General features: G+C 43.0%; 1 protein-coding gene across 1 annotated transcript; it reads left to right on the plus strand.

Moving 5' to 3' along the window:
- Window positions 1–1,487: 1,487 nt before the first annotated feature.
- On the plus strand, window positions 1,488–15,555 carry LOC103365380 (transcription factor 20). The gene is made up of 6 exons (XM_008292808.1): window positions 1,488–1,628; window positions 2,739–5,425; window positions 8,535–8,628; window positions 9,134–9,183; window positions 9,355–9,424; window positions 12,871–15,555. The coding sequence occupies exons 2-5, from the start codon at window positions 2,744–2,746 to the stop codon at window positions 9,400–9,402; spliced, it is 2,874 nt and encodes a 957-aa protein (XP_008291030.1). The 5' UTR covers window positions 1,488–1,628; window positions 2,739–2,743; the 3' UTR covers window positions 9,403–9,424; window positions 12,871–15,555.
- The last annotated feature ends 1,592 nt before the right edge of the window (window positions 15,556–17,147 follow it).

Here is a 17,147-nt window from a genome sequence, read left to right on the forward strand (position 1 = left end):
TTTATGTAAGGATGGGTACCGAGGTGTTCTGTCTGCTGGAGTCTCTGAATTTTCACTTTCAGAACACAAAGCAGCAGGATTTAGAGATTTATAGGCTGCAGACATACTCTGTCTGACTTTATTTTCACTGTTCCTCTGCCTGAATGTTGCTGTTAGTGTAGAAGAAGTACTTATCCAGTTTTTTCCCCCCACTAAACTGCTAAAATCACAGTAAAAATGCTGCCCAAGTCCTGCATTCTTTTTATACCCAGAAGCGAAGAGTGACAAACATTTTGTCAAGACAATGTACAGACATTTAACCTAACATCTGCTTAAGCTGGAGCTTTTAATTCTGACATATTACTGGACATACTATTTTATTTTGTGAGTAAAACCTGAGACATTGTCCACATTGCTCTGATCAACACAACATTAGTGTCGATATAAATTGTAATTCTTATACAGTACTTGTGAGAAAATTAAGCAATCTTTATCCTGTTCTTAATTTGTGTAGTTTTCTTTCTCTTTGAACAATCAAAAAGTACAGATAAGAGTACTGTTAAAGCACCAAACTGATGGGCAGTATTGGTAAAAAATAGTGGTGCCATTAACATCTTAACCATACCCATCCCTATGTGGCTTTCAGACAGCTGACACGCCTTTCCGCACATACAAAACACAATATAAACATGCTACCTTGATTTTCAACAGAGCTGATCTTTGAACGGCCAACTCTCAGGCAAATGGTGCTAATGAGCTGCATTATGGGACTAAAGGTTAGTATTTCCAGCCACTGCTGCTTTGATTCTTTTTTATATATACATCCGTTGCAAAGGCCCCACCTTAATGGAGGTGGAAGACGAATTGGTGTTAATGCTTTATAATATTCATCAGACAGTGTATTTTTATGTAATGTGTTATTACCAATAATAATCACAACCTACAGAGTAAGTATTTGTGAAAAATAAAGGAGCACACACACTTCAGTGTCACTCATGTGGACTGGAACAGGTCAGACCAGTGTGCTCCCATAATGCCTCCGTGCTCCACAGCTGGCCGACAACTGTTCCTGCTGCTGCTGCCGCTCACCTTACATGCTCACATGTCAAGTCACCCGGAATTACCCATCCCACAGCTGGAGGCAGCGCTGAAAAAAATCTGCCACTCCAAGAAAAAAATAAAAAAGACAGATTCCTCAGTGGGTGCCTGCCTAAAGTTTACTGTGACAGTTTGGGTGCAACAGTCGGATAATGTGCTCATCATACTGGACACTGGGTTGGCCGTCTTCTAACAAATGTAGTGCAGTTCTAGTACAGTATTTATTTTGTTTTTGCCCCCCACTGTTTTAATATCCAATTATTCAACATTCAATTCGTCTGGTTTCAAATTAAAAAAAAGCACCGAAACGTCGTCCTGATTGTTTTATGATGAAGGAGGGGCCCGGATGCGACAGATTATGTAGCGAACAGCTTGACAGAGCTGCTGTCAGAGTGTTCCTGGAAAGTGTGTGGATCTTTATTTAATTTAGGGCTTTCTGTCTGTATAGTTTTTACGGGGGTTCATTAGAGCAGACGTGTCGCTGTAGGAGATGCGGGCTGGGACGGATTCTTAACTGGACATTTGGAAACGCTACGGCTTCTCCCGCCCGGGTAAGTTTTGATGAGCAGCTCAGCGCAGTCATTACCTCCGCTCCGTCTTTGTTCCATCCAGCCGGGCCTTGCCCCGCTGCGTACCGTGCTGTTTAATGGAGAGAACGTGCTGCCAAACTCCATGAAAAGTAATCCGCAATTTAGTAATGCCTCGCTTGTCGTTTAATTTTCGCTTCTGCTATACAGCAAAGTTTATTTCTGTTAGCTGTTAAGACCCACTCTTCAATTCGGAATTCATAAAATAAACACATTTTTAAACAAATGCCAACATTTTAAAATTGCGCTGGCCGTTGTTCTTGTAACAAAGTTAAAACCGGCCGGAGAAGGCAGTAAAGAACATTGTGTATCACTAAGCTGTAAAAATCGCTATTTAATCGGAATAATTGCTTTTTTCAAGGAGTAAACGTCGCCGAAATGAAGAGTGCTAGATACCAAGTAGAAGAAGTTGTGAAGTAGTGTCCTGTAGTGTGTGACATTCTGCCTTTACCGAGAACTCTTTTAAACTGTCAAAAAATCAACGCAGTTCGACGTAGGGGAGCGTTGCCGGAGCTTAGCCAGGCCTAGCTAGCTAGCTCGCTAACGTTAGCTGTGGCTAAGCTAAGCTAACTATCGTTAGCAAACCTGACCTGTCAGCGTTGGTGGTAAAAAGTCAGCCGGTTGTCTGGTGAGACATTATCCTCGGAACATAACGACTTCGTATTCCGAATATATGCTACTATTTAGACAATTTGGAAATAAGCCAAATCGTAAATGTACAGTTAACCCTTGCTATGTTCTCCAACGTTAATGAAAATCAAGCACTCGTCAGTTTTGTAGCTAATGTCAGCGGTGGGACTTTAGCTGTTTGGCTTGTTTGAAATGTTGGTGTCTTCATAACATAAAATTAACTTTTTATTAACGGGTGAACAACACACAAAGTGACCGAGTGAGACAGCTTAGTGGTCATAGGTCAAACTGTGACCTCAACTTTCTAAAAAGAGAGAATCGATGTAAGGCAATGTGCTGAGCTGGACAGTGGTAGAAAGACCAAGGTGCAATTTCAGAAATAGATTTTCTGTTCCTACATTCATAACTTAAACCAGCTTATTTTCTCCTCTCCATCTGTGGCAGTTGTTATGGAGCAGCCACCTGGGAGCGTAGATGATCTACAGCCTCAAGACCTCTCCACCTCCAGCATCCCCACTGTGATCGACCTGACCAGGAAAGGGGGGGAATGTGTCCTTAGCTCTCCGGCTCTGGATGCCGTGCGAGTTGTCAGGAGCCCCGGCTGGTACCCAAACTCTGGGACCAGCAACAACTCTGGAATACAATTCTCAGAGACCGGCGCCTCGGACATCACGCTCCAATCAGGGGATCAAGTTCAACCAGACAATGCCTTCTCCCACACTACAGTCACCGTCTCCTATGTGAGCAGGTCTCACGTCTTCTCCACCCACGACTCCCTATCTCAACATTCGCCTGTCTACAGCGTGCCGCCTATCAGCAAGTTCTCCCTCCACCCTCCTTGTGACACAGATAAGGGGCTCGGGGAGACTGGCTATGCACTCACCCAGCGTTACTCGGAGCCAGTGGACCTCGCCACACAGTCGTTGTCTCAGGCTCATGTGGGACCAGAGAACGATGCGGGAGGACGTCTAACACAGGAGCCTAATGAGGTTAATGGTGAAGTCATTTCCAGTGGTGTGGATTTAGAAAAGCCTCTTCAAGGGGAAGAGGAGCACAGCCTTACTCGGGAAAACATCAGAGGTTTGGAGAATGGTCAAAGAGAAAGCTGGTCAAGTTCAGGAGCATCACCGGAGACCCTAACCCACATCACAGGGGAGGATGAGGGGAGAGGGGACTCTGACGTGGTCTTCCTGATGTCAAAGAAACAGGAGCCAGTGGTTGTCTCAGATGGAAAAGGAGCTAGAGCCCTGTGTTCTCTGAGCAGGGAGTATATAAGTCCCCTGGACGACCCCGTCTCCCCCTCTGCTACCTCACTGGACGACGTGGAGGATGTGTTCATCCTGCCTCAGGCCTCCAGCTCGCCCAGCGGCGACAACTCTTATCTAGAGATAGCTGGGGAGGCTGCATGTGATGACTTGAGTACAGAAGAGACCATTCAGCCCAATTCTGGCATCAGTGATGGCATCACAGGGTTGGATTCAAGCGATGAAAATAAACAGCGAGCCCATAGACGGAAGGCTGTGTTGGAGCCTTTGATTGACTTGACAGATGATGTTTGTGTGTCAGATGATTCGGAAAACAAACCCAAGACTGTTGTTCCTCACATGAACGGCAATGCAAAGGTGCTACAGAGAACTTTAAAAGAAAGGAAACTGCCATTGCGTTCCGGCAGAGGGACGCGGTTAGAGGCCATAGTCATGAACATAAATTCAAGCAGGTATAAAGTGTCAGGATGCATACGCACCCATAAGAAAGCCAGTGCTTTCCAATCAGCAGCTAGTGATTCCAGCTTAGCCAGTCCTAGGAGGACTAATGCTGTCTTAGTAAATAAAAGGAGAGGCAAAGTGAAGGCACCTTTCTCAGTGAAACAAACAAAACGAAAAGCAGTAGCTCCAGTGACAAGGGGTAAATCTAGGAACAATAATACTGACAGTTGCAAAGACTCTACCTCTGATTCTGAAATCATGAATAATTCTAAGGCACACAGCAGCACACCTCCAAAAAGTCCTCTGTTTGCTGTGCACACGAGGTCAAAGAGAGAACCAGTGGCTGTGTCTCCCCCTGTGCAGCCACCACAGAGCAGCCCTGTGAAGTCAAAGAGGAAAACCTCATCACAGTCAAGTCCTCAGTTTGCTGTGCACAAGAACTCAAAGAAGGAGCCAGAGATGCCTTCTCTGCCTGATCCCTCAGTGGAAATTCATGTGGCAAGGTTTTCCCCACCACCATCAAAATCTCCAAAGAAAAGTCAAGGCAAAGCCAAAAGCAGAAGTCCTGGTAGCAAAACATCTCCCACTGCCAAGACGAAAGCAGCTCGCACTCCCAAACGAAGGCGAAAGAAACACAAACCGAGCCAGTCTTCCTCCATGTTCTCTCCCAAGGAGCCCGAGATCAAGCTTAAGTACATCAATTATAAGGAAGAGAAAAGAGACTTGAGATTGGACAGTTTTTCTCCGTTCATCCGTGTGGAGCGTCAGCAGTCGTCGCCATCCCTTTGTACTGTAATCAATTACCCCGAGGAGGTTAGAACGCAACACAAGAAGGGCCAGCAGCAGCAGGCTCACACCAGCGGCTTTATTTCTGCTGTCATACCCAGCACCTCCTGCCTGCAGCTGGGCCGGGTGTCCATGCACAGCCAGCACCAGCGCTCTCTGGTCTGCTGCCTGTGCGGGCAGTCGGCCAACGCCATGGACTTGGGGGACCTCCATGGCCCTTACTACCCTGAGGGGTACCGGCCGAGCACCAAAACACCAGCCACCGCGTCGGGCCTCAAAGCAGAGGAGGATGACTACAGTGACTCTGACTCTTCGGCCTGCAGTGTGAGGGGCAGGGGCAGGAAGCGTGCCAGTCGGCCCACGTCGTGGGCCCTCAGGCCAGGGGCTCAGCTGAGGCAGAAAGGCCTCCTGGAGAAGCAACGGTGGACCGGTGACGGCACCAGCAGCCCTGCAGCTAAGCGGGCTCGGTCAGACGCTGGTTCTGCAGATGTGGAGGACTGGTACAGCCCGCCTGTGCTGCCTCTGGAGCCTTGTGAGTACTGGCTCCATGAAGACTGCGGCATCTGGTCTGCAGGCGTGTTCCTCGTGAAGGGCAAAGTCTACGGGCTGGAGGAGGCTGTCAAGGTGGCCCAGGAGACGGTAAAGCTGCACTTTATGCCCGTAATATGAACATGTCGTTACACAGCATCACATGAAAATACGGCTGGTATGATGCAGCTGGAAGTCGACTAGACGCTGTGGATGTTAGCGAACTACAGTCTGGTTCTGTGCCTCTAGGACACTGATAGATTTTAGATGCGTTTTCAAATCAAAGCAAGAGGAAACATGAATAATTGAAAATTCAGTCAGTCAGTTTGAAAAAGACCAGAAATTCTTGGTGCAAGCGAACAACACTGAGACCCTGTCATTTGTTACCCCCACACTGAATCAGAGAACCCTTCACTTTTATTTGTAGCGTTTCAACCAACAAGACACCTGTAGGGCTGCCACTAAAGATTATTATCGATTAACTATTTTACCAATGAGTTGATTAATCTAAATAACCACATTTTTCTACAATAAATGAAATTAGCCATTTCATTCAGGTTAATTTTATCTTTGAGCTTTTCAATTTATTTAGCAAGTACATATTACAAGATATAAAAATCTCTCCCTATTAATCAACAGACAACACTTGGTGGTGGATTTGCCTTTTCTGGTGGTACTTCCTCTTGAATAGCACCTGTGTTTCTCGTACGTTGTGCTCTGCTGCTGTGGTCTGCCATCAAAGCTCTGCACAATGTACAAACCATGTTTTGGTTCTGTAATAATTTGAATTGCTCCTATACTTTCAGAGTTTTGGGTCTCGTTTTTAAAAATTTTTAATGCTGAGTGCAGCTCATCAATGACTGGAAGACTCCATGATGCAACAATTACACCGTGATACAGAAAAAAACATATTTGGTGTAATGAGTTAAAACATTTAGAAAAAAAGATTATGTAGAAGAAAAAAAAGACATTCATCGCTTAAAGTGTTGATGTTCATGAATTTTCTGCGTCAGTGTCATTGATTATGCCGATTAATCGAGGCGACTTAATAAGGAAAAATGAACAGACAGATAACAATCTAACCATGTTAGCATGAAAAGACATCCAAATATTAGTCAGAGTCGTCACATTTTTGATCATTGCCTGAAAACTGGGGACTTTAGGACATTGTAGTTTGTACAATATGGGACATTTTGCTTTGCTTAAGGGTTTGGATTGTTGTTTTTAGGTGCGTTTAGCTTAACCTGAGTAAAAACAGAAACTTTTTACAAATCCAGCGAAAATATATCCTGAGGCTTTTACACTGTGCTGAGGAGGAGAATTGTCTTATTTCATGAAACCAAACTGTGGTGAAGAACAAGGAAACTACTGAGCAAGTAAATGATGATGTTTCCAAAGCTCCACTGGAGCTTCTGCTTTACTGGAAAACATGAGGTTTTTGTGGAGCAATGAGGAAACTGTAGCCTTCCTCAAAGTAACGGATCAAGCAAATAATGTGTCGTATTTCCTGAATGATTTCTGTATTCATTTTCACTGTTTGCACTTTGATTGGCTGTTTTTTAATAACATCTTGTTGGGCCCTCTTCTTCTATAGAGGTTTGCTTCAACTGGGAAATTAGTGCCACCAGCTGTTTATCTCAACACAGCCTTACTTTGATTTCTGATGTCGTTGTCTGATCTAACGCCTTATTTATTTTAAATCTGCACTCATCACAGTGGAAACACTTAACTCACTGTCCTCTCACTGGTTTTTGTTTTCCACATCTCGCAACTACATCTCAGTCATCTGTCGCAAATGATGACAAGGAGTTTGCGTGGTTGTCATTATACAACCACCTGTTATTACGTAGTCAAAGTATCACTTGAAAACTGTAAATATTCACCTTGGAATCACCAAAAATGACTTAATCCTCTGATCCCCAATCAGTTTCTGGGCATTATCAGCTCCTGTCACACTTTTACTCAGTCTTGGGTACAAGTACAGGGAAGTCTTTTTGCAGTGTGACAAAATTAGACAATACTTCAATAAAAAAAAAAAAAAAGAAAGAAAGTTGACTTTATTTGATTATTTATTTGACAGAAAATACAAAAAACTGGAATCAACATGTACAAGTCCCCACCTATGTTGTCAATACTGGAGAAAATGGTATTTAATCATTGAGTTAGTGACCATACTGTTCAGCTGTCCAGTGTGAACTCAGCCCGCAGGTCAACCCAATGGTGCCTGAAGCTGTTGGTTCTAAAGGCTCCGTAGTTGTTCTGATGAGCACAGAATTGATTTTACACAATCTGCTGCAAATGGTTTGTTTTGGGGACTTTTTAAAGAATCATGTGGAATAAAGTAGTTTTAAATAAATGTCACAATTTTAAGGTTTTTTGAGGGTTTTTTCTGAAATTTGAGAATGTACTGATTCATCAGTTTCAGGCTTTAAGAAATGGTGTGATTTAAAAAAAACAATTGTATTGTTGTTTTAAAAGATATCATGCCCGACAGGCTTTGGATTCAGAGGGTTGACAGTCGTCACAGATCAATTTCTGTCCATTAGACTGTAAATAGGTCCTTGTTTTAGCACTAACCCCGCCAGTGTCCACTACAGAGAGCAACGCCCTCACAATAACATCCTCACACCAAATGGTTTGATCCGGCAGGTAGATGTCAGAGTATAGCCTGAACCATAATACATACTTGAACACTAATACATACTTGAACTACTAGTGGCCACTGTCAGGGAGGTTTAGCCATGTTCCCAGTAGTTTGGCCACCACTAATTGTGCTACAAGTACCCTCAGTCTGCTCCAGATGCGTCACCAAAGCTCAGCTCTGGTGTTTCACTTATAATGTGTGCTTTGAGACAGATCTGTTAAGGCAGATTTCTTCTTCATAAGCTGTTTGATGTTCAGATTTCTAAACCTTCACCAGTTTAACGACCTTACAAGGCCACTGAAGTGCCTGACATCTGATAATTACAGCCTGTGGTTTGTATTTTCACAAGCCTTTTCGGAGCTTCCCTGGTGTGCAGTGTTGATAATGAATTGGTGGTTATGTATTAACACATCTAATCTAATTTCTAACTACTTGAGGCAGTCTTTTAATTAAAAGACGTAAGAAGCAATCAGCTTAATGCCACCTCCTTTCTAATGTTTTTACACGATAAGTAGGAATCACAAGTGTATAAATGTGCGTTTTCTGTTCTTTTGACTTCATCCTGTGTGTTTTCAGACGTGTTCGGCATGCCACAATCCAGGTGCTACGCTGGGCTGCTTCTTCAAAGGCTGTCCCAACAAATACCACTACAGATGTGCTCTGGAGTCAGGTGAGTGAATTCCTTCCTAATCCTCTTCAGTGCATATTTAACTTCATTGTTTAGTACATAGGTTTAGTTGTATTTGTCCAGGTTTTCAGATATGTTTTCAAGATTCCTCTTCCTCATTATGACACAGGAACTTCCCAGAAACCATGCCGTTGTGCTATCTGCACGACCAATCTGATCTTCACACTGGCAGCGTTACATTTCTGTTGCACAATAGAACCTACATTTTTTGCTGGCACACGCCTGATGTCTCAAATTAACTCTGTACTTGATAGAATCTAAAGTTGAACACATTACACCCTCGACCGGTGCCGTGTGCATTTGTGTGTGCCTTTGAGTTCCTGTGTGTGCGTACATGTGTGTGCGCTGGTCTGGAAATAGCTCCTCTGTGAACTGCTGTTGGCTGTTATCACTTCCGCTAGGCCTGAACTTGCAAGTGTGGGCGGTTGAACCTTTGCGATGAATCAGTGCGGCATCTTCAACTCCTGTTCTGTTCTCGTTCTTGCAGACTGTGTTCTCATTGAAGAAAATTTCTCCATGAAGTGTAAGAAGCACAAGGTGAGCAGCTATAAATGCACTTTAAACTGGCCCTGACTGGTGAAAGCGTTTCTCCTAAAATCTTGGGACTCGGCTGTACCTCTGCTGTTGGAGGAGGCTCATAAGCTGTTTAAAACATGCGGTGAAGCTGAGAATTAAATATTAACCTTCTGCTTTCTGATCCTCTCTCAGAACAAGACATTCAAAGCTCCTCCAGGGAACCGACGGGAAGACAGGTGACAGTGAACAGAAACCTCCTGAGGTTAGTAAGTAAGGTACCTGCTCTACTTTCACAGGATACCGCACGCTGCACAGGGCGCTTTAAATGCATTTAGATTCACATAGTGACACTCTGCCTGTCATATAGTGTAGTGCTCTCTGTGGCTCAGAGCAATTTTGTCAAGTCTGAGGAAATGCCTCCAGTAACATCTCTGCTCTTTGACTTGAATACAACACATTTATAAGAGCATCTGTTCAAAATTGGGAGAGTTATTAAGATGTATCTTTAGGTTTTACACCATTTATCCACAGGACAAGATGCTGTTTACATCCAGCGTTTTAGGTCAGTTATTATTTCAAAAATAATACCTACAGCTGTTTTGTGATATTATTGGTAGTTTTTAATTTATAACATGGATTTAATTCAGGGGGATATCAGAAAGAATGATTTTGTTTCCTTTTTTTGTTATTGAAACAGTGAGTCTTTTCCCAATGACTGGAGCTGTTTACACAAAACCAACCAAGTAAAAGCACCACGATCCTGTTATCCTGCAGAGTAGCTGTGCACCAGTAACGTTCTATCAGGGCAGTGATGTCTCCACCAAATGTTTTCAGTTGCATGGTTCATACTTTGTGTTCATTTGATTAGGTTTTCGTCTAGAAAATGTTAAGTTCTTTGATTTTTGGTAGTTTAGTGAAGTTTTCATCAGTGTACTATTGGTATTAGTACGAGGTGTGCCAGAAAGGTTTCAGGACTGGTGTCACAAAAGATATATTTCAAACCCAAACTGCAAGTTTTGCCCTTCCAAGTAATCCCCCTGGAGTCTAACACTTTCCCAGCCTTCTCTGCCACACCACCATGCACTCTTGGAAGGATTCTTGTGGGATCCTCCACAGCTCCGTCATCACAGCCATCTTGATGTCGACTACGGCTTTAAAACGGGTCCCCTTGATGAGCCCCTTGACCTTGGGGAAGAAGAAAAAATCCCACGGCGCCAGGTGGGGTGAGTAGGGAGGTTGCTCCACCACGGCGATGCTCTTCTCAGCCAGGAACTGTCGGATGCTCAGCATTGTGAGCAGGCGCGTTGTCATAGTGAAGCAGCCTCGACTTGTCCTGCCACAACTCTCACCTCTACTGGCGCACTGAATGAACAAACGCCACAGGATCTCTTTGTAGACGTGCTGGTTGATCGTCTGAAGGGAAACTCCGGGTTTGGGGGGAAATAGATTTTTTGTGACACCAGTCCTGGAACTTTTCTGACACACCTTGTATCTTCTGTTTTTGTTCTTGTATCCTTTAAGCATTTTGAGGCTATTGGCTACTTTGGGGTAACCATAGTTACTGATAGTACTCTTGACTAAGGGCAAAAAGAGAAATAAAGCTTGCTTGTTATCACGTACACTCATAGTGTTCATGTTCCTCTGCTCTGTAGTGAAACAGCAGACTGTCCTCAGTAATTCACTGAGCAGCTCACTGCTCCGTCCTCTAAAGAGCAGCAGCTCAGAAGATGATTTACTCACTTGTTCACTGAAGACCCATTCACTGTCTGGGGTTCACATGGAGAACATTAATATCGTGATATCTCTTCAGTGAACTTCTAGAGGATGATCTCGATACAAAGCCAACATTAATCATGGAGCAGACTCATTCTGTCTGACAGCAACATGAAAGATGTCCGACTGGAAGTTGCGTTCCACCCACATCACCTCATGATGTTACATTAGCTTACCTCGTTCTAAATGTCCGCTGCTGCCTGAATGCTCATATTTCAGGAGATTGTTTTCTCTCCTAAGAACCTAAAATAATGACCTGAACAATCCTCTTTGATGTTGTTATATGGTTTTTATTTCATTAACATGTTTCGTTGTAGCTTTAGTTGTTATGAATGTAGTTATGAAATATAGGTCATCAGTGAATATTCTTGATCACGGTACATGGAATGAGCCTGGGTTTGGATCTACCAGTGAAGCCAGGCTGTTCCACTGTGTACTTGGGCACCATAATGTTCCTGATACAACGTGCCAGCGTTTCTGTAATGTCCTTCCACCTGTTCCCTGTTTTCTAATACAGGGTGACACTGGAAACCGAGGCAGCAAATATTGGCTGCTTTTTAGTTGTGATTGTGGGATTTGGATGGGAGTTAGCGTCTGAATCTCAAAGAGCCCCATTGTTCCCAGTCCCCCGCTGTTTTCGCTCTATGTCTGTAACAGGTTCACTATGTTGCGTGTCTTCGTTTTTGCAAACCTTACACAGCATGATGGTCTGTTCCACATTAGACTTTACAAAACTGCACCATTACTGAATCTCTGAAGTAATGAACCTTTCTTCTGTTTTGTTTCTTCATCACCTGCCATTTTTCAAGTGTGATTGGCAAAGCTCACACACGCTGGCCTCTCTGAGGAAACGCTGACAGCTTATGTTACTGCTGTGACTCCAGAGAACTGTTTCTCACTGCTAGTGCCGGTGTTGATTGAGAGAAAGCAAAGGAAGCACAGATCTGAATTCAGGCATTTGTCACATCGTCCACACTGCATATGTGACTCACATCTCTCTCTATTTTATTTTATTTTATTTTTATAACAATAGGAGTAGCACAATGGCAGTCATCTGATCTGTTCAATTTTAGTTTGTGCCACTTTTATTAATCATGGACAGGTTAACCCTTTTGGCGGTGCAACCTCCATCTGAACAGTTGGATTTCATGTGACTTGTACATCAGAGTAGATCGTCAGTCGTCACAATTCTGCGCTGGCACTGAGGTGAAACTTCCGCACGAGCAAAACATGAGGGGTCGTAGCATCATCAGTCTGTCTTTGAAAGCATATAGAAAAAAAACTTCTCTCCCCGTTTTCTTTTTTAGCTTCGATTGCGCAACAGCTTATAAACGAAACCGTAAAAATCTGACTTCATGCTTTACTTGACATTGTGTTCTTTTGCACATGCCGTCAGTTGAGGACTGTGACCAGTTCACACTGGAATCTGATATTGGATGTCTTAAAAAAAGAAAGTGTGACCAGCCAAACAAGAAAAACCGATCTAAGCAGTAGATCTGAATGGAGGGTTTGCAGTGGGAATGCAGCCAAATGAATGGAATGAACTGGATGTGTTGCCGTAGCCTAGTTTGGACTGTTGGACACACAACATAGTTAAAGGTGTTTTCTTGTGTTGTAGGATGCTGAGGACTGTTTTTTTTTTTTTGTGCAGCTTTCAGATGTTTTATTCATAAAACCACTGACTGATTAGCTGAGAAAATAATCAGCAGATGAATCATTAATGAACTGTTAGTCGCATCCCTGAATCGCTCTTTTACGAGCCAGCATGAGGAAATGTAGGTAGCAGCTAGTTAATAATTAACACTCAGAACTGAAATTAAAAGTTGTCTGCCATTTGCTGACTGTAGCAGCAGTTTGATTCGCTCCATTCTTTTTTTCTTAAACAACCTTTTCTTTGACAAACACAGAAATTCACTTCACTTTCTCTCCATCTAGAACGTTCACCTGCAGCGTCCTGCGGTGGTTCTCCTTCCCCATTACTGCTGGTCACCGTGGCAACCGTGGACCAGGGTTCTTCTGACTGACAGCTAGCACCCACAAACCTTAACTTCACCCTCTGCTCTTCAACTGCACTGTTGACCCCCGACACTGTGACTGGAGGAGCCTCCCTCGGTCCAGTCTGACGGTACTCATCAGCCAACACCACCTGTGGACGGAGGAAAACTACTCTTAAAGTAACATGCTGAATTAGTCATTTGTGTAGTTATTTATATGGGATTTTTTTTTTCCTGAATTAAATATGAATAACAATCAAAGATATTTAATTTTGTAAAGATTTTCTAAGTATTTGATTATATTTGGTTTATTTATTCCTGGACGTTTCGTATCGGCTTCTTTAGCAGTTGTCAAAGAGGTTTGATTGTGTGTGTTGTTTTTGTTTTTTTGTTTTTTTTTAAGTTATTGGTAAACAGTGTGATGTTGAAATATCAAGCCAATCGAGGAGATGCTGGTTTTACCACAAGATGGGACAGAAAACAAAGGACTTAGGGGTCAAAACACTCCCCTTACAGAGTAAGGTACCTGATTGGCGTCAACACAACAGGGTTCCGTATTAAATGCAACAACCTTCTTAGATCCTCACACATCACATGACGTTTTGTTCCCAGTGCAGAATTCACCCAAATGACCTCACGCTGAACGTGGGGTCCGGTTGATGTTGAGGGAGCCGGACAGTGTGTGTTTGAATGTATTTTCACAGGGAGCACTTTGGTCCTCTGCTCCGGCTGCAGTATTACCTTCTTCAGCCTCCAGCCCTCGTTCACATCAGGCTCTCTCATGTGGCTCTTTGAAGCTCACGAGTCGTTTCTAAAGAACCACATCCAACCATCAGAATGAGACTGTGTGGGTCTGTTGTTTTTTTTTCATTTGGCTTAAAGCACTTTGAGCTCCCACTTCAGGCTGGGAGCACTTAACTGTGTCCATATTGTGTTTGCCTGTTCTGCCCTTATATCAGGTAATGATGATAGGATTTCAGTATGATTTGTATTGAGCCCTGTTAGAGGATGATCAATTCATGAAACAGAGTTTTCCCCTAAAAGTTCAGGGGTTCCTTTGAATGCAAATCATTGCTGTTTACTTGGATTTCTTCTCTGTTTGAGCTTCAGTCGTTTCTTTCAGTTCCAAAGTTTGCAGTTCAGTATTCACTCTGCTGTTGAGTGTACATCAACAAACCCTCGTCTGCAGAATCAGCTGCAGAGTCGCTCGATTTTGATTCCACCAGTGTTACTGAAGACATCGGGTCTTCTGTATGCTGGTGTGTCACACTTTTCTGTGCTGACACTGAGGATCTTTGCTTTACATCAGTCTTCAGTAGGTTCAATAGTAATGGCCATGTTAGTGTTCCTGATCATTCACGATTTTGTGTCTTGACTTGGGCCTAAAAGGTGCGTTTGCACCTGAACCTTTCTTAAAAAAAATAAAATAAAAAAAAAAGCCTTATCTGACATACAAGAGGTATATATGATTTTTTGTTTGTTTGTTTGTTTGTTTTCCAGTTCTAACTAGCTTGTGGTGCAACGACAAATCAGTGGATGTACTGTACATCACGTCCCTTTGGACATCCTGATGGCTAAAGGCAGCTTGCATGCACTTTCCTGCTGCAGATGTTATTGTTATTAATACCAGAGGCACGGTGGGCCGGTTCCTGAGGACCCCTCTGACCACGCAGATGCACACTGACCCTCTAAGACTTGTGTGCTGAGATTAGCTCCGGGTGTGTCGGTACCTGTTGGATCAGGTGGAGTTTGGGGGCGTTGGGCCTTTCAGCCCGCCTCTTTGTATTCAAGACGTCTCTGTGATCAGTGTTGGTGTTAACGTCTGTGTACTTTCACATCAGCGCCATCGGGGGCAGCGCTGTGCTGGGTGAGATCAGCGTGTGAGGCCCGTTAAGCCTTGACTTGATGTCAACAGATTTCCACACAGAGGCAGCTGAAGGCTTCGTCTGCTCAGTGTCTCACCAGCAGCAGAACACTCACACATCTCCTGACTCCCACAACACTGTGTCTGTTCCATTTGTGCCATCTTTATGTTTTGTGTATTTTCTGTTTTGTTGCAGTGAAATAACAGGCTTTTGTTTTTTGTTTTTAATGAGCAGATGTGTCATCAAGCCTGGAATTTTTCACAGCATTTTCTTTTTTTTTCACTCACAAGCAGTTGTACCAAATACAGATTTTGGAATATGTTTTATTCTTGCAAACCTACAAAATGTCTGGATTTTGAAAACTATTTTGTCCATGTGTTAATCTCAGGGCTGAATCTCAGATATTCTAATGATTTTGTTTTGTGATTATTGTATTTGTTGGTTTTTCTTTCTTCTCTTGTGTTTTAACTCCACATTGACTGGAGCAGTGATCCATGTAGCAGGATGTGGTTATCTCCTCAGATGCAAAGCCTTTCTCTGTCCTGGTACACTCTCGCCGTCACATTCCAACGCCGCCTCCATGTGTCCGTCAGTGCTGTGCTGTTTTTAGGTTTAACATGGGACTAGGACTGCCAACTCATTGTCACACTTTGGTCATCGTCTTATTTTATGGCAACTTTTTGTACTGTCTTGTTTACCTCTTGGAGCATCAGAGGTCATGTAATTGTCAAAATTAAATATTTTGTTTGTGGTTTTCTGTATGTGAGTTTTATTCTTTGGTCACTTGTGTGGAAAATGTCTTATTTGATAATAAAGATGATAATATACAATATATATAAAATGATAGAATTAAATCAAAGGGACAAATTAATGGAATTAAACAAATATATGAACAATTAATTATAAAATAATACAGCTGCCTTATTTATTGTGAAATAGTGTGTTTCGTTTTTAGCTGCAACTAATATTTTTATTACAGTATGTGCAATGTCACAAAATATGGGTTTAGTTACATACAAACACACAGAGATGTGAGCCTGTGTGACAAATCATATGACTAAGAACATTTCAGGTGTTTCAGTGATCCGGCAGCAGTCATTGTATTGTTACACACCTGTGATTTGTCACATGTCAAGCTGCACTTTTAAAATAAACTGCAAAAAAAGGAGATATTTTAAGAATTCATACAACGCATTTAATAGGTATTTTTGTGTTATTCAACACCCCATCTAAAAATCTTCAGTTTCACTGCTCTGTTTCTTTATCAAGTCCAGGTTTTCAGACATTTTCACAAGAAACTTTGGGGGTTTTCTTACAGTCAGGCCCTCGTTCATACATAGAGTGGTTCAGAAAATGTAACCATTTGAATCTGGTCCTGGGATCTTTCTGCGTGGAGTTTGCATGTTCTCCCCTGTGCAGCGTGGGTTCTCTCAGGGTTCTCCAGTTTCCTCCAACAGTCCAAAGACATGTTGGTGATTCTAAATTGTCTGTAGGTGTAAGTTTGAGTGTGCTTGGTTGTCTGTCTCTAAGTGTAGCCCTGTGATTGACTGGCGGACCTGTCACATCCCTACAGAGGATGAAGCTGTGTATAGATGATGGATGGATGTTGTTTTAGGTGTTTCGTGCCACAACATGGAAGACACGGGGAGACGATTGAACTAGAACTAGAAATATGATCTTATGCACACAGCCTATGATCTGTTATAAAATTTGAAGGTATTCAGCCTCTCAGACGGAAATATCACCGTCACCTACACACTTCTGTTCATATCAAAAACTTTAATCATTAAAATCCAAAATGAAAAACATTATTTTTTCGCCACCATCTAAGCAGTCAGATTACATGAGAGCCACTGACTGTGTGTGAAACCAGACATCACCTATGAACAGGAGTTTTGAAAGAGTGACTCTTGCTGCCTTCGTTTTTCCGGCACTGAACTCCTTAAACTCCCGTCTAATCCAAGGAGGTGGAGTAACTTTAATCTTTAATACAATCACTAATACAGTTTAAACAGCTGAATTATATGAAAATGAGCTAAAAGTAGTTTACTGCAGATGTTTTGTCCCGTAAACTTTACGATGTGATCCATCCATTTGACAGCTGGAGCCTCATCAGCCGACACTGTTGGAGAGGAGAGGCGACAGACAGCCATTCTTGTGAGGAACTGAATTAAAACCACAGCACTGCCAATTAAAATGAAAGCCGCAAGCGGCGATGGACGGGTCCTCGCCCTACGCTTGTCGGCCTTTGCGCATGGCGGGGTGTGGGGCAAACCTGCTCCGGGCAGGACTGTGATCCGGCATGTCGACTTTCAGGCAGATCGGAGCAAGTGCGGCCTAGTTACGAGCCGCG

Source organism: Stegastes partitus, unplaced genomic scaffold (genome assembly GCF_000690725.1).
Source record: "Stegastes partitus isolate 25-593 unplaced genomic scaffold, Stegastes_partitus-1.0.2 Scaffold834, whole genome shotgun sequence".
In the NCBI taxonomy this organism is placed as follows: Eukaryota; Metazoa; Chordata; class Actinopteri; family Pomacentridae; genus Stegastes; species Stegastes partitus.

Bases quoted from the DNA above. Each gene is read 5' to 3' on its own strand.
- LOC103365380 (XM_008292808.1), top strand. From the start codon at position 2,744: ATGGAGCAGCCACCTGGGAGCGTAGATGATCTACAGCCTCAAGACCTC. The intron at 5,426-8,534 runs GTAAAGCTGCAC...GTGTGTTTTCAG, and splicing joins TCAAGGTGGCCCAGGAGACG to ACGTGTTCGGCATGCCACAA. The intron at 9,184-9,354 runs GTGAGCAGCTAT...ATCCTCTCTCAG, and splicing joins TGAAGTGTAAGAAGCACAAG to AACAAGACATTCAAAGCTCC.